Source organism: Phycodurus eques, chromosome 23, assembly GCF_024500275.1.
Source record: "Phycodurus eques isolate BA_2022a chromosome 23, UOR_Pequ_1.1, whole genome shotgun sequence".
Lineage (NCBI taxonomy): Eukaryota > Metazoa > Chordata > Actinopteri > Syngnathiformes > Syngnathidae > Phycodurus > Phycodurus eques.
Genome location: NC_084547.1, coordinates 5,082,716 through 5,108,169, shown reverse-complemented (window position 1 = coordinate 5,108,169; position 25,454 = coordinate 5,082,716). Strand labels below are relative to the sequence as shown.

The 25,454-nt window shown below is 49.0% G+C and overlaps 4 protein-coding genes and 1 long non-coding RNA gene across 9 annotated transcripts; 3 read left to right on the top strand and 2 right to left on the bottom strand.

Moving 5' to 3' along the window:
* The first annotated feature begins 26 nt into the window (after positions 1 to 26).
* On the top strand, positions 27 to 8,691 carry LOC133397874 (retinal guanylyl cyclase 2-like). The gene is made up of 25 exons (XM_061669272.1): positions 27 to 1,072; positions 1,383 to 1,440; positions 1,562 to 1,809; positions 2,017 to 2,247; positions 2,330 to 2,485; positions 2,552 to 2,694; positions 2,903 to 3,058; positions 3,136 to 3,285; positions 3,344 to 3,560; positions 3,695 to 3,770; positions 4,062 to 4,146; positions 4,386 to 4,502; positions 4,568 to 4,651; positions 4,709 to 4,885; positions 4,957 to 5,110; positions 5,358 to 5,501; positions 5,576 to 5,724; positions 5,816 to 5,979; positions 6,071 to 6,194; positions 7,050 to 7,118; positions 7,192 to 7,366; positions 7,556 to 7,654; positions 7,731 to 7,816; positions 7,931 to 8,016; positions 8,110 to 8,691. Exons 3-25 carry the CDS (start codon positions 1,569 to 1,571, stop codon positions 8,195 to 8,197), a joined length of 3,171 nt encoding a protein of 1,056 aa, XP_061525256.1. The 5' UTR covers positions 27 to 1,072; positions 1,383 to 1,440; positions 1,562 to 1,568; the 3' UTR covers positions 8,198 to 8,691.
* LOC133397893 (uncharacterized) lies at positions 6,530 to 12,099 on the bottom strand. Its single transcript, XR_009767703.1, has 3 exons — positions 10,910 to 12,099; positions 9,190 to 9,275; positions 6,530 to 8,167 (listed from the first exon to the last, which is right to left on the bottom strand). It is a non-coding gene; the product is annotated as an uncharacterized LOC133397893 (long non-coding RNA).
* LOC133397890 (FERM domain-containing protein 7) lies at positions 9,047 to 13,778 on the top strand. The gene is made up of 12 exons (XM_061669306.1): positions 9,047 to 9,345; positions 10,131 to 10,235; positions 10,303 to 10,345; positions 10,465 to 10,543; positions 10,631 to 10,728; positions 10,912 to 11,026; positions 11,438 to 11,585; positions 11,655 to 11,750; positions 11,833 to 11,987; positions 12,232 to 12,300; positions 12,800 to 12,875; positions 12,969 to 13,778. Exons 1-12 carry the CDS (start codon positions 9,235 to 9,237, stop codon positions 13,767 to 13,769), a joined length of 1,896 nt encoding a protein of 631 aa, XP_061525290.1. The 5' UTR covers positions 9,047 to 9,234; the 3' UTR covers positions 13,770 to 13,778.
* Positions 13,779 to 13,937: 159 nt separating this feature from the next.
* On the bottom strand, positions 13,938 to 22,062 carry stk26 (serine/threonine protein kinase 26). 2 transcript variants are annotated; one of them, XM_061669284.1, is made up of 11 exons: positions 21,831 to 22,062; positions 18,730 to 18,798; positions 18,007 to 18,168; positions 17,883 to 17,939; positions 16,738 to 16,846; positions 16,494 to 16,651; positions 16,224 to 16,409; positions 15,406 to 15,548; positions 15,126 to 15,297; positions 14,918 to 15,045; positions 13,938 to 14,505 (listed from the first exon to the last, which is right to left on the bottom strand). In XM_061669284.1, the coding sequence occupies exons 1-11, from the start codon at positions 21,849 to 21,851 to the stop codon at positions 14,490 to 14,492; spliced, it is 1,221 nt and encodes a 406-aa protein (XP_061525268.1). In that variant the 5' UTR covers positions 21,852 to 22,062; the 3' UTR covers positions 13,938 to 14,489. The 2 variants fall into 2 exon arrangements, with proteins under 2 accessions (XP_061525268.1, XP_061525269.1); XM_061669285.1 differs by lacking the exon at positions 18,730 to 18,798.
* A 478-nt stretch (positions 22,063 to 22,540) lies between these two features.
* On the top strand, positions 22,541 to 25,425 carry zgc:77880 (zf-DHHC domain-containing protein). 4 transcript variants are annotated; one of them, XM_061669290.1, is made up of 9 exons: positions 22,541 to 22,674; positions 23,228 to 23,316; positions 23,395 to 23,468; positions 23,535 to 23,647; positions 23,859 to 23,920; positions 24,003 to 24,111; positions 24,205 to 24,277; positions 24,358 to 24,505; positions 24,566 to 25,425. In XM_061669290.1, the coding sequence occupies exons 1-9, from the start codon at positions 22,550 to 22,552 to the stop codon at positions 24,655 to 24,657; spliced, it is 885 nt and encodes a 294-aa protein (XP_061525274.1). In that variant the 5' UTR covers positions 22,541 to 22,549; the 3' UTR covers positions 24,658 to 25,425. The 4 variants fall into 4 exon arrangements, with proteins under 4 accessions (XP_061525274.1, XP_061525273.1, XP_061525272.1 ...); XM_061669289.1 differs by having other exon boundaries at positions 24,358 to 25,425; XM_061669288.1 differs by having other exon boundaries at positions 23,395 to 23,647.
* Positions 25,426 to 25,454: the final 29 nt, after the last annotated feature.

Genomic DNA, 25,454 nt, shown 5'->3' with positions numbered 1-25,454 from the left:
AAATGAGAACAGCACTTATCTTACGCTTTTCCAGTCCTTTCCCGACCGGGCTAATGCCGCCTCTATTCCTGGCCGCAGACCAGCTGGGACAGCGGACGTAATCCAGAGCCGGATTATTAGATCGGCTTTCGATGGCAAAGCGCTGCACCCGGTGAAAGTAGGGTCCAGATCAAAGCTTCTCTTCACATCAGAGATTCGCAACCACTATGTAGCCGTTTTTATTTTTAGTTTTTTTTTCAAATTTCCAATTGGTCCAAAAATGATTTTACTACAAATAATGTTTATTCATCTATTGATTCAAGCATCGTATACTGACAGGCAGAACGATGGAATGCTCATCCTGCCTATATTCTACTTGATGGCAGAAGAATTAACCTGGGTATCCACTTTTGGTAGTGTGCTGGCAGGTTTCTTTTTTTTCCCTAATGTGCAATACGTGTCCTGGCTCAGTAATATAATCTTGCAGAGTTCCTGGCAAAGCCTGATTTAAAAAAAAAAAAAAAAAAAACAAACGCAAACGTAGACAAAAATGACATTGGGCATAGCAACAGTAGTCATGCTGTCATCTGTAGTCGCTAATGCAGCAGCACATCAGTACTCGCACGGTACTTCAGTAGAATTTTAATAACTTGGCACAATGAAAGCAAAACTCTGCACACAAAATCGTTTCCCTCTTTTAACTTGCGTACCGAGAAGAAGAATTAACAAATCACGTTGCCACACGAGAAAGCAACAAGGTCCCGTAACTGTTTGTTTGCGAACTGAGTAACAAAAGCTAATGCTAACAGCCCAAAAAGTGTTTTCAAATGTAGAGATTAAAATGTAAACCGCTCCCTAAAGTACAGATGTCTGAAAAATCTTTAAAAAAAAAAAAAAACTGTCGTTGGTTCTCAACTTGGCAGCGCTGGCCAAATGAGCGTTTGATGTCCTCGAGGCCGATTGGAAGGCACGCACGCGGCCATCAAGCGCTCATTAGATGTCACCTGAAGCTAAACGAGATTAAAGTCAAAGCCTCTTTCTGCCGCTTCAGTTCGCAGGCTTTTCTGTGGACCAATGAAGCTCGGACACGAAGGTAATAGTGCTCTTCGTTTGGTGACCGTTTGAATATTCACTCTTAAAATTTCAAGTGTTTGATAGACGGAGGACATTCCTGAGGAGAGGAGGTTAAATCAGTGAAATTGGATGTTGAATATGTACGTATTTTGTATTCGCACTGGACTACGACATGCAGTTAGGGTGATCTGACAATGTTGCCGTTTCTCATCTTGTGGGGGAATGAACGATAGCCGCCTCGTATATTTTCCCCGTGAGAGTCCAGTACAAAGACCCGGTCGAGTCCTTCGGTTGCGCGAGAATTCAAATGAAAGTGCTTCTTTTCCCAGTTTGACGCTCACGGGCACCGGGTGTGACGTTCGCCGGCTGCTCGGCTGCTCTGGAGAGGTGTTTAATCCCGTCAAAATATCCCTGAAACCTAGATTAGCTGCACGCACACAAATACGCACGCACACCGGCTTTTGTGTTTTCAATTCGGCCTTTTGGATTGTCCCCCTTTGCCTTCCAGAGTGACAATGCCGCTGGCCAGGTGGTTGCTGGGGCTGTGTTTGTGGTGGCTAAGCGTCGCAGAGGTTTGGACCGCCACCTTCAAGTTGGCTCTCATTGGCCCCTGGTCCTGTGATCCGATGTTCTCCAGGGCAATGCCAACGGCGGCCGCCAACTTGGCACTGTCCAGGCTACGCAGTGATGGCAGCTTGAGCCAAGGCTACTGGTATGATGTCAAACTGCTTGATGAGGACTGTTCCACTTCCAGAGGTGCGTTTCACGGGAAGAAGTCGGGGCACTTGCAAGTCCGTTGAAATGGGGGAAATGATGTACATACAAAACCAAACCAAACCAAAAACAACTCGATCCATATTCTGTATCCCGTGCGATGAACGTCGGTTAGCTGCAAAAGCGAACTTGCTAACACGAGCTGAAATGTTCACAAACTAACAATCGCCGGCCACTGTGATTTTTAAGCTCTAACGGAACTTGTTGACATGGAGGGTTACGGTCACGCCTACATTGGACCCTTCAGCCCCGCCCTTTGTCACGCCGCCTCTTTATTGGCTCAACACTGGGAGGCGGGGCTGGCCTCGCCCGGCTGCCTCGATGCCGATTGGCCGAACCTGCCACCCGTCCCTCCCCCCAGCAGGGTCCTGTTCACGGTGCTCCGGTTCTTTCGCTGGGCGCACGTTGGCGTCATCTCAGGTCGGGAACGGGATGCGGTCGAATTTTGTCCTGAGGGTTTTAAGCTCGCTTATCAACCGCGTTCTCTTCCGTCCCGTCTTAGCGCCGGTCGACATTTGGAGGAGCACCGGACAGGAAGTGGCCTCCGCCCTCAGGGGCCTCGGCTTACCGGTCGGCCCGGTTGTCACCGTGGAAACGAAGGCGAAAGACGGCCCTCGGAATGCGCTTCGAGTAATCAGAGATGCGGACAAGGTCAAAGGTAAGCACTGCTTTCGTATCACAAAATCAGGCCTCGTGAGCCCTGAAGTTGCTGTGTTTTTTACAGTGGTCATCTTGTGCATGAGCTCCGTCCTTATCGGTGGGGAGGATCAGAGAACGCTCCTATTGGCCGCTCTCGATATGGGCATGGTCTCTGATGGCTACGTCTTCATCCCTTACGACGCCCTGCTGTACGCGCTGCCCTACCAGGTAACTGACGTTTTTGGGCCCCATCGCCAACGCAGTTTTTACGACAGTCCAACATCAGTAGTTGCACCTCGAATTTGCCACCATTACTGCAATTACACAAAACCCCCAAGACCAAAGATCCAAAGCATTACGTAACGATTGTCGTTTAGTTGTTGTGTGATATTTAATTCAAGCAGGCTGAAACGATTTGTCTCCTTCCTTATTGAAGGACACCGTCTTCCCCCAGCTGAGCCGCAGCACCCGACTTCGTCACGCCTACAGCTCTGTTCTGACCGTTACAATGGCGTCGGATCAGAATTTCTACAAAGCTTTCCGTCAGGCCCAAATGAACAGAGAGATCCGATCGCTCGTGCCGGCAACGGAGGCACGGAACTTGACGGCACGCTCCAACTGGTAACTGACAACGACAACTAGTGTTACGTGGCTGTTAATTGTCGACAGGTGTCGCCGCTCTTTGGGACCATCTTCAACATGGTTTACTTCGTCGCGAAGGCCGTGGAGGAGCGTCGGCGGGCGGGCGGCGGGCGATGGGTGACCGGTGATCAGCTGCTCCGGTCGGACGGAGGCTTTGAATATCAGGGATTCAATCAGGTCGGTCCTCGTTCCAAACCCAAGCGGTGTTCGCTCGCTGACGCGCCGCCGTCGCCAGGTGTTGTACGGCGGCAGAGGTGGCAACGGTATGCGGGCCGGCTACGTGGTGTTGGACTGTGACGGCGACAAACTTGTGCCCACGCACACGCTCGCTCCAACGCACATCATCGGGCCGGTCGGAAGTCTGAAGCCGCTGAGGCGCTCCTTCGACTTCCCGGGAGGGAAACCCCCGAGGGCCCGCTCCTGTTGGTTCAATCCAGACGAGGCTTGCAAAGGTGCTTCGTCATCTCGCCAGAGTAGTTTAAAGTGGCCGCGATATATTTTGTGTGTGCGTGGAACATCAAAAACGTGTCTTCTCTTTAGGCAAGTGCAACATCAATAGTTCATGATATTTGATGTTTTTCTGAAGACACAGACGCTGTGGCAGGCTTGTTTTTCTTCACGTTGATCTGCCTTCTGCTCGGAGCCATTTTCTTTTGGATCAGGTAAAGAAACGACTTGAAATATGAGCCTTCGATTTGCCTTTGCAGTAAATATTCATATGAAAAAAGCCCTTGTAGGCCATAACTGTTAAACAATCGAATGGAAAATATAGTAAGCACGCCACTTACTGAGTGTGCCTCGTTGTGCCGCACGGTTACGTATTCTTACACGGCCGCGCGAGTTAGTTCAGTGCGCGCTGTCCAGACCGCCGTACACCGAGGCCCCCCCCCCCCCCCCGTATACTGACGTCGTCTTCACGAAGTCGTTCATTCAGTCACCACCCGTTCGCACAGGAAGCACAGGGGAGCAGAGACCACCTCGAAAGTCATTCTGACGCTGGACGACGTCATCTTCATCGACACTCAAGTCAGCAGGAAGGTTTGTGTTGCATATTCTATTTGTATTGTTTACCTTAAAAGTATCTGCCCGCAGCTGACGTGCGTCCGACTCCATTTGCCTGAAAGTTATTTGTCAGGCCGCTTACGTTTTCGGTGCGTAGTAGCAGAGCGTTGTTTTCCAAGAGCCGAGTTCGAGTACAGGGTTAAATAATCGGCACTGATACCGATATCGGTGTGGGTGCGTGTCGTACACACTGTGCTGTTCATCGACTCCCGTAGAAGCTGAACGACGAGTCGATCATGAGGAGTCTTCTTGAAATCAAAACGCCTTTCCGCTCCATCGCCAGAAGCTACATATTGACGACCCCCGAGCGCTCCAATATCGGAATACTGGAGGTACGGCGCTTGCTGTTTGACCGGGCGTGTTTGCTCCCTCTTACTTTGCTGCATCGTCAAATCAGGGTGACTGGGTTTGGCTGAAGAAGTTACCGGCGGCGGGGAATATGACAGCCGTCAATCAACACACACAGATGATCTTCAGCCAGGTATAACAGAGAAGCACCGCAGGACTCTGCCAGGTCTCTGAAATTCAACATTTGCAGTTAAGGGATATGCGACACGAAAACCTCAACCTCTACTTGGGCATGTTCGTGGACTCTGGGATCTTCGCCATGGTGGTGGAACACTGCCCTCGCGGCAGCCTGGCTGACCTGTTGGCCGACGGCGACATCAGGTTGGATTGGATGTTCAAGTCGTCCTTCCTGATGGACCTCATCAAGGTGACGGCGCGATTTCCACGTTGAGGTCCGACAGAAGTCGCAGCTGACCGGAATGGACGGGTGTGTTTCAGGGGATGAAGCATCTCCATTTACGCGGTTTAAGTCACGGCCGTCTCAAGTCCACAAACTGTCTGGTCGACGGACGCTTTGTCCTGAAGATCACGGATTACGGAGTTCCCATGATCCTTCACTCGGAGAGACTGGACGTTTCTGAGGACCCGCAAGGTGTCCGTCTGTCTTGTGAAAGTTTCCTTCGTCGGCTAAGTATCCACAGCGCTTTTGTTATGCTTTATTCCCAAATTCATTCGATTGATCTTTTCCCCAAAATTCTGCACGTAAAAGCCCGTAATGACGACATAGGTTTTTGGGGAGATTTTTGCCAAAATGTGTGTTCAATGTATTCCACTGGACTGAGGGGGGGGGAATGAATCGAATCGAATCCATTTTCAAATGTGTGTGCGCGTTGTGCCAGAGCTGCTGTGGACCGCACCCGAGATCCTGAGGCGCCCGGTCAGAGGAGGCACCATGGCTGGGGACGTGTTCAGCTTCGCCATCATCATACAGGAAGTGATATCACGAACGCTCCCCTACCCCATGATGGACATGCCCGCCCTAGGTGAGGACTACCCTCCGTTGCGTGCGCGCTCGCATGCGCCGCAGTTGACTCAGACCGCCCGCCTCGTCTCTCAGAGATCTTGGAGCGCTTGAAGCAGCCTCCCCCTCTGTGCCGGCCCATCGTTTCGGTGGACGAAGCGCCGCCCGAATGTCTCTCTCTGATGAACGAATGTTGGAACGAAGACCCCGCCAAGAGGCCGAGCTTCGACGAGATCTTCAAACAGGTGGAACGCTCCCAGCGTGCTCTTTCGTAGGACCGGTCGATATGACGTCGAAGATGACTTCGTTTACTTCTCATCTTTCATGTCGCCGCAGTTTCGGGGCATCAACAGAGGGAGGAAAGCAAACATCATTGACTCCATGCTGCGGATGTTGGAGCAGTACAGTTCCAACCTGGAAGATCTGATCCGAGAAAGGACGGATGAACTCGAGGTGGAGCGAAGCAAGACGGACAAGCTGGTGGGACAACTGCTGCCCAAGTAAGACACATTGTCGTCATTGTTGACATTTTGGGAAATGGTCGAGTGTCACGTTTTTATAGATAGTTAACGTGGAGTATGACGGTGACAGGTCTGTGGCTCAGGCGCTGAAGAAAGGGAAGCCAGTTCGCCCGGAGCATTACTCGGACTGCACGCTCTACTTCAGCGACATCGTCGGATTCACAACCATCTCGGCTCTCAGCGAGCCCATCGAGGTACAAATATGGGGCCGCAAAACCATTTGCAAACACGTCTTTCCGTCCACAAATGGGTCAAAATCTGGATCTCTAACCAGTCACAAATGCGTAACTACGTGTGATCTGTATTTATATTTATGGGTCCTCTCGATAGGATGTATTCTTACACGTGACTTTTTTGTTACACTCCTGTCGCCGGCGACTCACAAATGCGTGCGGTGATTTGCGAAGACATGTGCCCCGTAACTGCACACGTCAGACTACCAGGGGGCGCGAGCACCGATAATATTGGCCACAATTAAATGTGAGCAATATTTGACAGCAGCTACCTCCTACTGAGCAAAAAGAAACAATTGGCCTCACATTTCACTTTATTTTCAATTTGAAATCCACTCACAAAATGTAAAAAAATGTGAGCAGCGTCACCGCATTTAACCAAATATAGGGGATGCAATGCAGTGAGCTCACAGAATGACCACTCATTCTACAACTTTCAGGAGGGGTCGTCAGTGCGCCCTCCAGTGGACCAAAATAGCAGTGAATGTTTTCTATCTCCACGGGCCGCATTGAAACCCCTGCCGGGCCGGTTCTGGCCCGCGAGCTCGACGTTTGACACCTGTTATACATCTTTGTTTGGGGGGAAAAAAAAACAACAACCTGACAACACATTAGTGTTTGTCGTTTAAAAGATGCCATATACATCATGCTTAAAAAAAAATGCCTGACTGTTCGCGCCATTAAAAAGAAACCTTTGTATGCGTCATGTTGTTTAAAAAAATGCCTACTTGCGATATATCATGTCTTATAAAAAATGTCCACCAACGCATCGTGTCGTTTAAAAATGCCTTCCGATACGTCCTGTCCTGTGTGTAGGTGGTGGACCTGCTCAATGACCTCTATACCATGTTTGATGCCATCATTGCGTCCCATGACGTCTACAAGGTAGGACTCCACTCCAGGGAGCATTTGAAACGCAAGTTTGACCTCAAGCTCATAGTTTGCTGTGCGCGTTCAGGTGGAAACGATCGGCGACGCCTACATGGTGGCGTCCGGCGTTCCCAACCGGAACGGCCATCGACACGCGGCCGAGGTGTCCAACATGTCGCTGGATATCCTGCACTCCATTGGAGCGTTTAAGATCAAGCACATGCCGGAGATTAAAGTCAAGATAAGAATCGGACTCCACTCTGGTATGTAAACATTGGCCTTGTTACGATACCGTTTCATACCTTACAGTGGGAGGAAGAACTATGTTTGGAATTTCCTAAATGGAGTCTGATCCTCCAAATCACAAGAATAAACAAACGGAGTCCACTTAAAATAATAGCACACATACAATTACATGTTTTCATTACAAGTGTAACGATTTGTGTGTCCAGGTCCAGTTGTGGCAGGCGTGGTGGGTCTCATGATGCCCAGGTACTGTCTGTTCGGAGATACTGTGACCACCGCTTCTCACATGGAAGCCAGCGGACTTTGTACGTGCAAACAGCTCATCCAAACCGTCCAATCATTTGGGAATGTTGAATAAAGTGCTTTTTCGTGCTTTTGCAGCATACAGAATCCACATTAGTCTGAGTACAGTGAAGGTCCTGACGAGCCTCAAACTGGGCTACCACATGGAGACCAGAAAAGCTCAGGTACTGAGTTTCCACCATGTTGTGTTTTTAGGCTTACTGTGCATGTTTAAAAAAATCAATAAAAGAAATGCTTACTGTACGTGACCCTCTGACAATTAGAGCATGTGCTTTTAGGTGAAAGGTTCAGAGGACACCTTTTGGCTGGTGGGGCGAGACGGCTTCAATAAACCTCTGCCTGTTCCCCCGGACGTGAAGGGAGGGTAAGGACCCGCGCACAGACGCGTACACTCGGTACTGATTTATTGGCGGTAGGAAGGGCAGGTCGCCGAAGTCGCTGTGTTTGCGTCTTCCAGGGCCAGTAACCATGGGATCGGTCTGGACGAAATCCCCGTTGAGAGAAGACAGAAGTTTCTGGACCGACAGAAGAAAATCAAGAAATAGACAGTGCCAATAATAAACGCGCGCCCGGGCGCACACACTACCTCTGAGTCTGAGCATGCACAATTTACTGTAAATTTGAAAACAGGGTTGTTTTTTGTATTTTCTTAGGGTTAAAAAAAAAATACAAAAATCTATGTGGACACTGTAGTGTACCAGAAGTGCCCTGCTGAGAAAGTGTTGAGCAAACCAGCCTGTAACAGGTAAAAAAAAACAACAACAACCTTGCATGGATCCTTTTCCAAAAGGCAATGTAAGGTAAGTAAAACAAGTTGATTAGGTAGCCAATTTATGAAACGTAAATGTTATTTTAACACTGAAAACAATCCTTATTTTGTGCTCACTAACCCTAACGCAATCGTTAAGATGCGATTGATTGCAAAATATCAAATCTGTTTTCAAGTATGTTGGAGTAAGTACATGTTCCGAATCAATGTCCATATCGTTTATACTGTATTTTAATACGGTAATTGTGTTGATGGATAAAAGCATGTGTTCAGAGCAAGTGAGTGTGTGACTCATTTATTCCATGCAGAATCAAAGCGTGCATTGTTTTTCTTGAATTTCAAAGACATAAGCGCCATGTTCCACCATTTACCGACAAATGCTCAAATGGCTTTCCGTCACTAAATATCTCATTGATTGACAAGTTCCTCTAAGGTTTTAATGCTGCTCGATTTTATACCGATTTTGACACTTATTCCCATCAAAAAATAATCCAAACGGACGGGCGCTAGCACCAAATTGTGGGGGGGGCGATACAGGAAAGTGTGCAAATGTTACACACGCACACGCACAGCTCAGTACACGCTGGAGGCTACAGGATGCTTTTGCACTACTAGCCTACTTTACTCAAAGACGGGTCACGTCCGTCAAAGCGTCCAGCCACCGTGAAATGTCTTTTACTCCAACAACACGCACACACATACACACTAGTAGGGAGAGTGTGTGTGTGTGTGTGTGCGTGTGTTGAAAGAAAACACGCAATAACTCACCAACAAACGTTGATTTATTCCTCCGCTGAATCTTTGTGGCGCGCGATGGCCGAGCGGCAGACGCGCACAAGGACACGCCGCAAAGTCTGCAAGGAAAGCAAATTGAGACAGCGAGTCGTTTTCCTGGACGACAGTGAATGCACCTTCGAGGTGGAGGCAAGTCCAGTTTTATTTCTAAAAATCATCGTGTAGTACCTACACGACACGACGACATCATGTTTCTTTGTCCGAATGCCTGACGACGGGTCATGTTGTTTTGTAGAAATGACTTACATGTCATTTTTTACTCTTTTAGTCCTGCTGTTTTACATTGTTGGGAAAAAAAAAAATCCTTCCTCTACACCATGTCATTTTATTTAAAGTCTTACAATAGATTTTGTATTTTTTTTGTTTGACTGTACTTTTTTTTTTTTTTTTTTTAATGCCTTGCCACATTGTTTAAAAAAAAGCCTTAGTGGACTTCATAGTTAAAAATACCCTACATGCTCCACATGCATTTCTTTAGTCTGGCTGGATGTTTTCAAAAAGCCTTTAACTATACATCTGGTCATTTTTTAAATGCCTTACTATACTTAAAATGAAGGATTTAAGTCTCACTATGCATGCTGCCGTTTGCTTTTTTTTTAAATGCCATCCTGACTCTATTTACTTTTTATTTTGAATGACTATCTTACCATCATGTCACTTTCAATTTTTTTCCCCAACCTGACCTATTTTAGTCCGACGAAACCTCCCGTTGTTCTTTAGTCCTGCTTTTTTTGCCGTCGTCTGACTACGCACGTCCTTTTTTAGTCCGACGACAGACCCCGTTGCTTTTTCCGCCCGACTACACATTCTGTGCCGTTTCCCTCTACTGCACAACGCAAACATTTCCGAGATGTCGCCCAATGCATCCCCAAGAATCCGGCGAATGTGACGCTTCCGTTCTGTTGACGCGCTAGCAAAACGTTTTGGGCTGCGACTTCTTCAACAAAGTGTGCAGTCACCTGAAGCTGCTGGAGAAGGAATACTTTGGCCTGGAGTACCGACACCACGGCGGCAACTACGTGAGCCTTACGAGACGTCGCGTCACGCGCAATGATGCCGTTGGACCGATTTGTGTTTGTGTGGCAGGTGTGGCTGGAGCTGCTCAAGCCGCTAGCAAAGCAGATTCAACGTAAGTGTGCATTTATGACAAAAACTTTGTTTACGGACGCCAGGCAGAACAATGAAATCGCATTCGGGAGCGAGTCCGGCACGGCAAGCTAAGCGCGAGGTTTTTCCGTCTCTCTTCAGACGCCGACGATCGGTTCTTCAGGTTCACGGTTAAGTTCTTCCCTCCGGACCCGGGACAACTCAAGCGGGGCCTCACTCGGTAGCGCGCGCGCGCGTTTCCTCATCTCTCGACAGCGCCGTCGCGTGTGCGCATTCCGTCATTGACGAGCACGTGGCGTGCGCGCAGGTACCTTTTTGCCTTGCAGATCAAGCAGGACCTGGCCAGCGGAAGTCTGACCTCTAATGACAACAGCGCCGCCCTGCTGGTCTCTCACATATTGCAGTGTAAGGACAAAACAAACTCGGGCGTGAGCGTCGTCCAACGTACTTTTACCACAATCATTTGTGTGCGAGTCAGTGAGCGAACGGGTTGGTTCCGATCAAGGCGTAAAAAGAAAAGTTTTTGCCGGGCGAAGGCCTTCGTGTTAGGAAAAGAGCCATCACAAACACCAACTGGGGTTCTTACAGCAGAACTCGGGGACTACGACGAGGAGCTGGACTGTCAGCACCTGGGGATGAAGCAGTACGTCCCCAACCAGGAGTACCTGGACCACAAGATCCTCCGCTTCCACAAGAAACACAGGTACAGCGAACCCCGCCGGTCATCGACACCCCTCCCTCTGAAAAACAACAACAGAAAAGCACATAATTGCCTACAGATGCCACGAGCGCGCCATCTCGCACTATTTCGGGTTAAACGTCACCCCTCAAATCATTTCAACATAGTTCCTTGACACCGAGATGCCACAAGATGGCGACAAAGCACTGGTTTTGTCTCATCAACTCACTTCAAAATCGTTCCTTGACATCGAGATGCCGCAAGATGGCAGCGAAGCAATATTTTGTCGAAATGACACTCCTCAACTCACTGCGACATAGTTCCTTGAGAGTTAGATGGCGCCAAAGCACTACATTTGTCTAAGTGAAACTCCTCAACTCACTTCACAATCGTTCCTTGACACAAGACGGCAGCGTGCCCAATCCCCCCCCACAGAGGTTCGTCCCCGGCCGAGTCGGACGTCCACCTCCTGGAGTTGGCCAGGAAGCTGGACATGTACGGCATCAGGCCGCAGTCGGCCAGCGACGGCGAGGGCGCGCGCATCAGTCTGGCCGTCACGCACTGCGGCGTGCTGGTCTTTCAGGTACGGGCTCGTCGGCTCACGTGGACCTTCCCGCCCCGCTTCGGTCAAACTTTGGATTGTTTTGCTCAGGGAAACACCAAGATCAACGTGTTCAGCTGGGCCAAGATTCGCAAACTGAGCTTCAAACGCAAACATTTCCTCATCAAGCTGCACGACGCCGTCGGGGTGAGAGACTTTTTTTGTTTCTTTTTAAGTGGGGCCACGTTAGTCGGTGACCTCGTGTGTTGACGCGCAGCCGACCCGCAAGGACACGCTGGAGTTCCGCATGGCAACTCGGGATGCGTGCAAAGCGTTCTGGAAAACGTGCGTGGAGTACCACGCCTTCTTCCGGCTGGCCGAGGAGCCCGCGGCGGCGCACAAGATGCCGCTGCTGTCGTCCAAAGGCTCCAGCTTTAGATACAGGTGACGCCTTTATTTGAACATCATGCGCAGTCCATCTGGACGCTATTCACAGCGCTTCACTTTTTCCACATTTTTGTTATTTACAGCCTTATTCCAAATCGGAATATTCTCCCCCCCGCGCCCACCCCCACCCCTGTCAAAATCCCACGCACACACACACACACACACAGCTAACCTGTGAATATTATCCCCGTGCACCGTTTCGCCTCTGATGCTGATGTTTGGTCTTTTCAACGGTGGGCAGCGGGCGCACACAGAAGCAGCTGCTGCAATGCTCGGGATCGAGCGAGAAGAAGCCTCCGCACTTTGACAGGTGGGCTTGATTCGGTCCGTAACGTGGTGGGGACGCGATATAGCGAGGGAACACTGTGCATCGAGTCATTTGGGGAAAAAAATAAGCCTTTCTATACATCGTGCAATAGTCTTAAGTACTGCAGCTTACTGAGTTTAGTTGGTTGTGACCGTCTCCTACTGCCGCCAAGTGGCCAAGGCGTACACAACAGGAAGAGCCGCAAGCTCTCACTGAATTATAATGCTCTTTTATTACTTTACATTCGATTTCATTATTTTATTACAAGTATACTGTTATAGAGTGCCGTTTTCCTTATTGAAAACCCACGACATCGTTTTGAAATAGACAAAGATCATTCTCGCGACAAATGATTTGAGTGACGAGCGCGCTCACGGGATGAATTAAACTTGTATGTCAAGGCACCACTGTACATTTTTGTGGCTGTAATGCGAGAAACGTTTCGCACGCCACTGTATCTGAAGTCGTCGCCAGTCGTCCGCTCACCTGCGTCTCCGCGCAGCGCTTCCCGTCGGTCGGACTTCGACTCCCGGCAGTGCCGATCTTCTCCCGATCTCCTCACCGACGTCTCCAAACAAGTAAACACGAGACGCGAAAAAATGTCACACGTGATGCGGTATGTTCAATCATTTTGCGTGTGAATGTTTTCTTTTTATGATGTACTTACCCAGCAGCGTGAGGGCGCCACTTGTGCCTCGGCGCTCCGGAGTCCAGAGCGCGGCCGGCCGTACGCCACCACGCGGTGCCGCAGCCTCGCCCGGGTCACGCCCCTCTCGCCACGGGTGCGACCGGCGTCGTCGACGGAGGGCGCGCGGGACCGAGCGCCCGGGCTGACCGCTATCTACGGCGACCGCTCGCGACGCCGACCCGTCCCGCGCCCGGACGCGCCGCAGCAGCTGGTCCTTCTCTATCCCAACACTCCCGCCTACCGGTACCGCCCGCTGCTGCCGACGTTCCCGCGCCCGTACATCTGGGACCGCGCCGCCTCGCTGGAGTGCCTGCCGCAGACGAGGAGGCGGGACGGGCGACCGTGGCCGTCTTTCTGCCCGCGAGGTCGGGCCGGGCCGGCCGAGGCGCGCCGCGCGGGAAGCGGCGGGGCGGGGCTCACGTGCCGTACGGAGGCTGGGCATTACAGCGACGACTGCAGCTTCCTCCCGGGGCTCCCTCGCCAACCGGACGTCAACTTTCACATCCCCGCATCTGAATTCCGCCCGCTGGGTTACTATCCCCACTTGTCGCGCCCCGCCAGGCCCACCTACCTGCCGCTCAACGCCGCCCCTCTGCCCCAACACTCCGCGGGAAGCTACAGCGACTCCGAGCCTGACGTTTTCTACCCGTGTTATTGCCCGCCGCTGCGCCCCGGCCGACCGGCACGGATGAGGCTCTCTTCCGGGAGCCTCCGGCTGGATGAGGAGGACGAGGAGGCGCTGAAGAGAGAGGAGACCAAAGGCGCGACAAAGGTCACACTGTAGGCACGTCGAATAGGAGTAAAAATAATCAAACAATCTTTTGTTGTCAAATCATTCCAGGTGAAAAAATTGCTCATACAAATATTTTTGAAAATATGTCTCGGCGTGTGGACGCCATCTCACGCGTTTCTTTTCAACGATGCACGAAAATGGACATAGACAACATTTGAATCAAGCTTAAATATTTATTCATAAAACTCTACGTCCCGCTAAAGAGGAAAACATTTTCCTAAAAATAGTACGTTCCCGCTGTGTAAGCATCGTAACATCCCTTATCCTATACATACAAAAATAATATACACAATGACCAAGTTTATAGGTGTCTTTGGTTCAAACTGTCAGTAACACTTGACTAAGCGCTCCTCTTATGTGGCCTTCATTTTGCTTTGTTGGTAAATGAGGATGCTGCTACTCTTTTTCAAGTGTTACTGAGGACAACAAAAGAATATTGGCATATCATCTTCGCCAAGTGCGACTGAGCAAATATTTGCGTTTACAAATCAACAAAAGGTAAAGCGGTGCTGCTGGATTAGAACAAGAGGACCACAGCGCCACAAAGCATCGCAACTCATCACTTCTTTGTCCAGCAGCAGTCAAGGAAATGACGTGTGTGTGTGTGTGTGTGTGTGTGTGTGGAGACATTGCACAGCAGATCTCCGATTTGAAAGCGCGGCCACGCTGAGACACAGTCTCTCGTCGCCGCGTCCACTCGCCCGTCTATCCTCAGCTGGCGTTGAACCTGAGGGCGGCATTTGAAGACGTTCAAAATGCAGGAAAACCACAAGATTCAAGCAGCTTTCTCACTTTGTCACGGCGAATCCTCAAAACGATCATCTATCCTTGACGCCGCGCTCAAGTTCAAGTTCAACGGCAAAGGCAATACGACTCTCGCGTCTTCCGGCCGAGGCTCATTTGGCCGCTTCAAATCGAAACGGCCGACTTCCTGTTCGGTTTCAGGCACGGCCCTTGAGACTTTTTCCTGCGTCGTCTTATGACAAACGCGTCCACCCGATATCGTGTCGATCGGCGAAGCCGGCGGGGATTATTTTGTCAAACTTTTCAGGACGCGATACCGAGCGACAAAATATCTTTTCCTACACGCACGGGCGTTTTTCGGCCATGATGATAAGACGACCAAAAAAATGGCGTACCTGGCGATGATGCGCGTCACCATGCGGTCCGTGATGCCCGGGCACACGTCCTCGGCCAATCCGATGTTACGTTCCAGCTCTTCGATGGCCAATCGCTTCTCAGAGTACTCCTTGTGTTGCTGCTTCATCTGCACGACAGCACACGCTTGGACGACGTCTTCCCTGTGTGTGTGTGTGCGCGCGCGCGTGTGTGTGTGTGTGTACAAACCTCGGTGAAGACGGGCGAGATGACGGCGGCGAGACTGGAGGACGCGCTGACATCGGCGTGCCCGTCGCTCCTCAGCTGTCCGTTGATGTGCGGCCGCTCGTCCGTCTTCCGCTTGCGGACGGTGGTGAAGCTCCACTCGGGGGACTCCTCGTCCTTCTTGTCGCCGGACTCGCTGAACACGCGCGCACAAGTCAAGCAAAGTCGGCGCGTGCGCCAGTCAGCTGCGGCCAAAGGAGAAACGTTGAAGACAAAAAAGAAAAAAAAAAAAAAGAAAAGTTACCCGTCGGAGTCGTCGGGGCTGCTGTCGCCGTGGCCCTGCTCGCGCCACCTCCGGTATCGGTCGATCAGCTCGCTGAGGTAGGACGTCTTCTTACAGTGTTTGACGATGAACTTGTGCTTGAGCAGCTCCTTGGCGGTGGGACGCTGACGGACGGAAATCAGACAGTCAGTCGTAGCGCACACGCAGACAAGCGTCCGTCCGTGCGTTTTCTATCGGTAAATTTCCACCTCAAACGACGAGCGACTGACGACTGAGGTTGAAGGTTGAAAATGCTTTTACACCAGGAACCGCCTGAAAAAATATTTTGCTCTCCGAGGACCTCCGTCGTGATCGACATTAAATGCACAACTGCACAGTACTTCGGAATTGTGCTGTGCTGGATTCAAAGAAAGCTGAAGCCCCCGTAATACGATTGACGTCATTCATTCTTTCACGTGCCACTAGAGGGAGCTCGTGTACTACACTTCCAGAATCACTGGTCTAACCCATGGGTCAATTTGGCTTAGGCCATCCATTTTCTAATCGCGCTTGTCCTCATTAGAGTCGCAGGTGAGCTGGAGCCTCTCCCAGCTGACTTTGGAGGGAGAGGAGGGGTACACCCTGGACTGGTCGCCAGCAAATCGCAGGATAAGGTAGACAAAAAAGCTCTCACTCCTATGGACAATTTAGGGTCTCCAATGAAGTTACAATTTTTGGTATGTGGGAGTACCTGGAGAAAACCCACGCAGGAGGCCCCGAGCCGAGATTCGAACACCAGCACGGTGGCCTAGCTAACCGCTAGGTCACCGTGCTGCCGCTACATTTGGCGAGCGTCTTACGAAGGCGGGGTCCTTATTGAGGCAGGCTTCGGTGAACTCTTTGAAGCTCTTGGAGAAGTCGCCCGTCAGCGTCGGGGGCGGCGACTTGGGGATGAGGAAGAGCACCCTCATGGGATGCATTTCCGAATTGGGGGGCTCCCCCTTGGCCAGCTCGATGGCGGTGATGCCCAGCGACCAAATGTCCGCCTGTGCACAAATTAAAAAAAAATAATAATAAATAAAAAAAAACAGCTGCCATGCGACACTCGCCTCCAAAATGTTTCCGCTTACCTTGAAGTCGTACGCGGACTGCTGGATGACCTCGGGCGCCATCCAGAACGGCGTCCCCACGAAGGTCTCCCGCTTGATCTGCGTGTCCGTCAGCTGACCGGCCACGCCGAAGTCGGCCAGCTTCACCTGGCCGTGCTCCGACAGAAGCACGTTGGCGGCTGGGGAGGATGGACGCACGTCCGTTATAGCGAGGCCAGGCCAGGCCAGGCGCCGCCTTTTTCAAAACCCGAGTCGAACGGCGCACCTTTGATGTCTCTGTGGATCTTCTTCTCCGAGTGAAGGTAGTCCAGACCCTTCAGGATCTCCTTCAGCATGGTGGCGATTTGGGACTCGTCGAACGGACCCGCGCGAAGCTGCACGCGCACAATGAAAGGTGACCGCAACCATTTTTCACGGCAGCAAAAAAAAGGCAAAACAAAAGACTGACCTTCAACTCGCCGTAATTTCTCGACCGACTCAAACCAACATTTCAACTCAGTTGAAACATTTCACTTTTCAACAAGCCCCAAATTTCAAATATTACGACAATTTGTAACATTCTGTATGTTCCATGACAAAAGTCCACAAATGAATGAAACGTTTTTAAAAATCACCATTAGGTCACCATTTCTAACTTCAACTTCAAAATGTTCAACATTACAAAAACGGGCTTTTCGGGGGCCAAATTCCACATTTTCTATAAGCCAATTACAAAATGAATGAAGAACTGTTACAAATGCAATATTTCTCAACGTTCCAAACATTACCACCTTTTGAAGAATGTGAGATCTTCCAGAATAAAATTTCCAAATTACTGTCGAAATGTTTAAATTCACCTTTTCTCAAGTGAAAACTCTTACACCCTTGGAAGAATTCAACATTTTCCATGGGGAAATTATCTCATGAATAGAACTTGAAACAATTACGCTCTAATTCACATTTTCTCAACCGATTCCAAAATGTTTATATTCTGAGAATTTTGACTTTTGGGGAAAAATTACACTAATGAGAAAACGAGAAGAACCAAATAAATGAAGATATTTCACAAATAAATCTCAAACTCCACATTTCCCGACAACTTAATGTTTACTTTCCCAAATTTCGTCATTTTTGAACAATGCTGCATTTCCAACAAATTCAAACAGCTTTCGGAAGAATTCCCTAATCAATGGTCCAATTGTAGACCTTCATCTCAAACTTTCCACTGATTCAAACCAACCCAACTTCAACATGTTTAACATTCCAACCAAATGTTATTTCTTCAGTCATTTTGCATTCTCTATGAAAAAATATACAATATTTCAACGTCAGCTCTTCAGCATTCACGTCAAGAAATCGCCTCCCGAAATGTTGCGGTTTTATGAGTTTCTGAAACAATCCAAATAAGCGCGTCCCACTAAAGTCACTCACCAAGTCGAGTGCAGAACCTCCACCGAGGTACTCCATGATGATCCACAGTTTGCTGCCCTGAAAGACGTCCGTGATGATGCAGCAAGCGCTCCAAAATGTCGGACAGCGAATGCTGCGTTCTCACCTTGAGGTAGGAGCCGTAGTACTTGGTGATGTAGGGACTGTCGCACTGGCTCAGCACCGTGATCTCCTGCTGGATGTCCTCGATTTCGTCCTCGGCCTCCTCCAGGTCGATGATCTTGATGGCCACCACGCTCAGCGAGCGGTTGTCGATGCCTTTGAACACCTGCGGGAGAGCCGCCGTTCGGCATTACCAAGTTAACTACACCACTTTTGTTTTTGGTTTTTTGGGGAAGAATTCAACATTTTCCATGTAGAATTCTTAGAATCATTGTCGGGAAGAAAAAAAAAAATCACCTCAGTCACAATTGGAAAAAAAAATTCAAAAAAGCATTCCAAAGATTCCTCGTTTGCTTTCTGAAGAATTCCACATTTTCCAGAAGAAAATTCCCAACTCAATGAAGAAATCTGGCAACCTTAACTTCAATATTTCTCAACTTTGTTTACTATTCCAAACGTGAGAAAACTCTCCAATTAAAAAAATAAACTGATTCAAACCAACATTCCAAAAATGCCTGCTTTTCCCAAAGAATTCCACAATTACAAAAGGCAACTTTCCCAAAGTCAGCGCGATATTAAACAAACACAGCTCAAATTCACGACTTCTCAACCGGTTCAAATATCAAAATGAGGAAAATAAAAAACAATAATAATAATAATTAAAACAAATCCACAAATTCCCAAATCAATGAAGACATTTCACAACAGAGGCACAGAAAGAGCTCACCTCTCCGAAGGATCCTTTGCCGATGCGGTCCAGTTTGGTGAACAATTCTTCCGGATCGATCTGCGAACTCTGACAGGGGAAAACGCATTCAAGTCACGTCATCGGATGCTCTGTTAGCGCTTGACCAGATCCGTCGCTAAAGTTCACGTCGGGCTGATGAATGCGGCGTGGGATCACGGGACTCGTCGTTGAGCGCTGTGCAATTCCGCGAACATTTTTCACAATTCAGGATTGTCCATCTGTCAGCAAGCATATGTGGCTCAAAGCAGCTCGGGATGGCGCCCCCCAAAAAAATTTTTAAACGGCCACGTCAAACCAAAATGGTCGACTTCCGGTGTCTTCGTGTTGCGAAATTGAACTAACTTCAGGGCGGAATTTTCCAGAAATACAAAATTAAAATCCAGTTTGGAGTTGACCACACTTCTGAGTTGAGTGCTTATATGGACAACGTCTTGACCTGTATATAAAGCATATACTTAAAATAAGTCATTTACATTTTTTGGTGCACGCAAACGTTGTCAAATAGAAGGTGGCCCTCGAGCATGTTTTTGGCAAGGTGTCAGGGTGCGAGCGGCGAGGAGCCTCTGCGGCCGCGCTCGACTTTCCGCACAACTTAAAAAAAAAAAAAAAAAAAAAAAAGAAGGAAGCGGAACGACACGCGGCGGCCGCGGCAGGCGCCTGCCGCGGCCGCCGCGACCGCAACACGCAATGATCGCGCCACGCCCTCCCAGCGCCACCGCGACCGCAACGCGCGGCGGCCGTGCCACGCCCTCCCGCCGCCGGGCTCGGATGACGTCGAACGACAGGAAAGCAGCCGTTCATAGCGGACGTATTCGGCAACAACCGCGGCTGGAATTCTGGGAAACGCAACACTTTTGCTCAAAATGAAGGCGTTTCCTCCACTCGTTCTGAAATAGTGACGCAAATGATTATTTTTCTTGTCAGCCAGTTTGACACAATTGCCGTTTTCAAACTTGAACACAGGGCTCAAGTTTGACCAATTTCATTGTTTAATTCAACTTTGTCCAGGTGATTCTTTTAAGCGGCGTAGTTCAAAGCGTGTCCTCTCGAGGCCTGCAGCGATCCAATAGTTTTAGAATCGAGCATTTTACCGATTAATTGGATAAAAACGGATTGTTCAGGGTTAGACACGATCTAGCAAGCGCATGTAAGGTGCAGCTATTTTTTTCAGTTGACTCGGGGGCAGTGTATGGGTTTAAAGGGTGAGTGACGTGGGCGTCAGCCAATAGGAGCAAAGAGCGGGCTGGCCGTTAACCGGATAACATTTTAGCCAGTCTGTACGGTCCTTTTGGAAAGTGTTAATTTTGCCAAGCTTCGAAGCAAATATTTTGCGTCATCCTTTTTTCGGAATGGAGATATTCAAGTTATGCGATTCGTCGTCGCTCCTCGCTGACGTGCACGGCGGCAAATCAAAACATTACAATCGAAGAAAAATGACGTGCAGAACAGTGCAGTGCGTGTATGCAAGTTCCCGCGTTGGCGAAGCACCCTGAACACAACTGTGTTGCTTGCAGTAGCAAGCGTGTGACGTATGTTATTCTGATGTCTCCGAGTGCGCTTGAAGCCGTTTATTGATAGCCCAGATGGAAGTTATTGTCAAAACAAACACACACAAAAGAATTACACACACTGCATATTTAACGATAAGACATTGCGCTTTTTAGACACATCAGCATCTTAATGCTAGCACTCAATGGAAAACCCCATTGACCAGCTAAGAAAAACAAATTAGCATTACACAGCACAGGAGGGATTTAACTTCGAACACAAATGCTGCTGGAACACTAACAGACAGGAAATTCAACAACACTCAAGGACATTTATTCTTCCTAATCGGTGAAAAAAAAAACGAATTATATTCATTAAGTTTGCCACTTTCTTCCAGTCTTTTTGTCTTAATGTAAGTGTAACTCCAAGTTTAGCCTGGGTAGTTACCGTTACAGTCTTTGCCACGTGCATGCAAGGGCGCACTTCAGGTGCATTTTTTTTAAGGGTAGTGGTGTTTGAAATAATACTCAACTGTTTTGGAATATGTACGGTTTAAACTATGAATCTAGGCAATTGCGGCTAAATATATGACGCGTCGGTTACTCGTGTTTTTTTTTTAAATTATTATTATTATTATTTATTTTTTTGCAATTTGCGGCCGTACTTCCGTAATTTATTAAGGATCATGTTTACATACGTTTTGACTAAAGCGACATTTTCCCAACAGGAAGTGCAAAATGACATCGCTGCACACGGATTGCTCACAGATGCAAACAAACAAGGTTAAACATTAAACCAAGTTTAGGAAATACGAGGAAGTGGAAAAAATTACAAAAAAATCAACATTCGACCCCAACCCGAGCGTGCAGCAGTCAATCATTTCTATTTCTCTAAAACATCATCATCTGCCGCACTTGGCGTTGCATTCAAAGACCGAGCAGCGACTGCACCCAGGCAGGTTACACAGGTCGACACACCTGGGAGACACCCAACGTGCAGCCCCAAAAATAAATAAAAGATGTATAAATTCAAAAGTTCCCCGATCACAGCATTCAGTCATGGATTAAGGCTAAGAAATGTGAGAAATTGAACTATTTAGTGGAATGATTCATGGAGAATAACACATTTGTATAAAAGGATGACTTAATATTACATCCAATATGTACTGTGTCTAAAACATGATATGCATAATATGTACGCATAGTAATAGTTCTACTGCACATTGAAACGTGAAAGCTGTTAAAATCTTGTGACAATTCCCATCCAATCTTCTTGTACGGCACCAAACATCCAGTTACCATGCAAACAGTCGCAAGGAGGCACCACAAGGAACCGTGTTGGGGCCTGGTGACTTTTATATGTGTGTGTGTGTATATATATATATATATATATATTATATTTTTTTTTTTTTTATTTTATTTTATTTCGGGCTCTACGTGTGTACGTCGCAGGCTTGATTTGAAGATTATGGTATACTTGTGCCGTGCCGAACTGGCTTTGAAAAAGTGGCCGACTGTTGCACAATTGCCACCACAACTCTTGAGCAACAGGTTTAGTTGGCTTTAGTTAGCCTGGTCCACCTTCGTGCTTACCTGCATGCCGGGAACCTCCATAGTGACTTTTTAAGCGAGAACGCCCTCCTCCCGCTCCTCCAGGTCGCTTTTGCCCTTGAATGGTCGCTTGGGAGCTCGACGCAGGGCAAAACAAAACTCCCCCCCAGCAAAAGAGTGACTTCCAGCCGACGAAAAAGTGAAAATACCGGGAGAAGAGTGGGCTAGCGTCCTGTAAGAGAAAGTTGAGCAAACCACTGAAGAGAAGCTTGTTGCTCGGTGGGCGGAAGAAGGCGGAGCTAACAACCTTAAGCAGTGTTGGTGACGTTCGAATGTTACTAGTGTTTAAAATAGATTTGCTGTCAAATAAAAAGGTGTATGATACCATACATGGTCTGTTATTTTTAGTTGTATTAGTTTTCATTGTATTTCTTTGTTTTGGTCCTTTTCGTCCGACGATGACGTCATCCCGAGGTGTAACGGAGCCTCCCTTAGCGCGTTGGCCCGTTGCTGCGATACGTTAGCGCGTCCGCCATATTGGATAGGACAACTCTGCCCCAAATCCGCAACACACAGACACACGCTAACATTGATAAATTGGTGAAAATATTTGACATGCATCGTTTTCATAAGCATTGATTGTTACGTAGTCTAATTTTTTTTTTTTTTTTTAAACGAATTTTTTATTTTCGCCTTCGTGACTTCTTCATCCACTGACGTCATCCGGAATCGGACCACGCAGGGGTGGAGCTTAACCGAAGATGGCGTCGCTGCGCTGCCGGCGGGACCCGTGCGGCGTCGTCTGTGTTTTTTTGACGTACTTTAGCGTGTTCTACGCGGACTACGTGGTGGTGCAGTACGTCCTCATACCCGCGTACTCGGGCAGGTAGGTGGCGCACACTGTCGGGGGCAAGGCGACGCTAGTGACGTCACGGGCTCCGCTTGTCGTTCTCCAGTCAGGTGAGTGACGTACGTACGTGACGTCACTGTTCGGTTTTAATACGTCATTCGGCGTCTTCTAAAGGTTTTGACACCAAGTATCACCTAAACAAAAAAAACCTTCGCCCAAGTACCGACAACCATTAACATAGTTGTATAGTAGGCCTAAGTGTTGTTAAAAAAGTACATTAAAGATTGCAAGTCACTGTAACATGTAGTTTCAACATGATCAATTGTTTAAATACTGAAAAGTATTTTATTAAAAAGTTAATACAACTGTACTCAGTCATTGAATCTTTTGCGTTCTCCTTGACAGAACCCACGTAACACTCGTACCACACTTTGACAATGACTCTTCAGAGCAGTGTCGGAAAGCAACAAAGTACAAATACTTAGTTACTGTACTCAATTAGAAACATTATGCTTTTAGTGTTGTAAAAACCGAGCGCGAGGACTTTAGCCACCGCTGCTTCTAAGTGCCGTGTGCCGCCTTCTGACAGCGTGTGGTGCAGCCTGCACGGGTCCGCCTTCAACGTCATCCTGCTGCTCCTGCTCGCCTGCTACTGCAAGGCGGTCTTCTCGGACCCCGGTGAGTGACGTAACGGCGCTTCGGCGCCGCAGGCGCGCGTTCCCGCACCCGCTCAGCGCGCGTGGCATTCGCTTTCAGGTGTGGTGCCGCTCCCTGACACGGCGCTCGACTTCTCCGACCTCCGCTCGCAGTCGTCGCGGATGAGCGACCGGGTAACTGTGAAGCGGCGACGTCGTGTTTGCGTTTCCTGTGCGCTGATGTGCGCGCGTGTGGTGCAGGGTTGCGAGGGCTGGACGGTGTGCAGCCGCTGTGAAACCTACAGACCCCCGCGGGCGCATCACTGCCGCGTGTGCCAACGATGTATACGCCGCATGGACCACCACTGCCCCTGGTGAGACCAGTTAGCCGCAGCGACGCAAATCGAACGGCCGCGTCGGGCCGAAATGAGCCCTTTTCAAATCTGCTTTTTTGGTTTTGTTTTTTTAAATAAATTACAACATAAGACAAAGACGACTTTCAAACAACCGAACCAAAGTGCCGGATGAACTGAACCGCCGCACTTTCCAGTCCTCATGCGTGCGTGGGCGTTTTTTCTCTCCAAGGATCAATAACTGCGTCGGAGAGCTGAACCAGAAGTATTTCATTCAGTTCCTCTTCTACACGGGTGAGCACCCACCCGCCCGCACGCCGCCATGCATCCCGTGAGGCATGTGATATATATATTATATTCCCCCCCCCTTGGGCAGGCGTGGCCAGCGTGTACGCCACGCTGCTGGTGGTGTCGGCCTGGGTGTGGCACATCCGGACTGAGAGGGACGGCGAGGCGGAGAACGCGCCCGGCAAGCACCTGATCGTGTGAGTCCCATTCCGAGCCGAGACCTCGAGACCTGGCGGCGGCGGCGGCAACTCTGCGTTTCTGACCTGTGCGCGTGTGTGTGTGTTCTCCAGCGCTCACTACATCATCCTGCTGGTGGAGTCTGTGCTCTTTGGCGTCTTCACTCTGGTCATCTTTTACGATCAGGTAGCGGAGCTCGTGGAAATATTCCAGGGAACCGTCGCCTGTTTGTTGTCCAAAGAACGTCAATCTTCCGTCCTCGCCAGTTGGCGTCCATCATCGCCGACGAGACGCCCATCGAGCAGATGAGGAACCGTCTGATGATGAAGGAACCGGGCTCCCCGTCATCTTCGCCGCCGCACCACGCCACGCGCAAGCCCAAGCTGGCGCTACTGCGGGAGGTTTTCGGGCGAGGTGAGATCCCGCGCCTTGCCCCCCAGCTCTCAATTTCTGCCGTTCCTCTCCTCCCATCAGGTTCCGTGTTCTGCTGGCTCCTCCCGCTGCACTCGGGCGGCCCGTCGGTGGGCGGCGTCGCCTACTCGGCCCTGCCGGACTACGACGTCTGACCTCGGGAGTTCTCGGCGGACGCGTTCGCCGCTCCCCAACTCCCAGGATTCTTTGCAAACCCGGTTACTGAACCGTCGGCGTGAAGCCGCCTCGCACTGAAAACACACACACTGAGATTCCTTTTTTACATTTTTGTTTGTTTGTTTGTTTGTTTTTGCACTTTATTTATTTATTTATTTTTGTTTTCGGGTTTTGTAGGTCTTACTGACGAACTGTTGACACACAGTCTAATTGACACATGGTGGAAATCACGGGTCAGTTTTGCTTCGGCCATTGAGCATTTTCTATAGCACTTGTCCTTATTAAAGTCAATTTCCACCTTAAATGAGAAACAATACCAGTGTTGAAAAACAATCTCGATTATTCCCCCCCCGCTTGAAACATGGTCTAACCCATGGGAATTGCACCAGCAACCACCCATCCATTTTCTGTAGCATTTGTCCTAATTAGGATCACAAGTGAGCTGTTTTATTTGTTTGCTACCTTTTTTTGTGGTTGAATGGAACGTTACTGACTGTTGCGCGCAGTACTGTGTGAAGCTTATTTTATTTTATTTTATTTTTTTAAACGTTAAAAAGGGATTGTAGATGATTTCTTCTTCAATGCTGCTAACAGTGGGAATGTTTGTCATAAAGTGATCACAGTGGCCACATCCACTTTTTATACAGATGAGGCAAGAGGACCTTACAAATTTTAAATTGGATTTTCTACATTTTATCAACCAATAAAATCCTTATTTGTGCGGTTTTCAGTCTTGTTTCCCAACTTGAGTGGTTTTGAAGTTTATTCCTGCAAC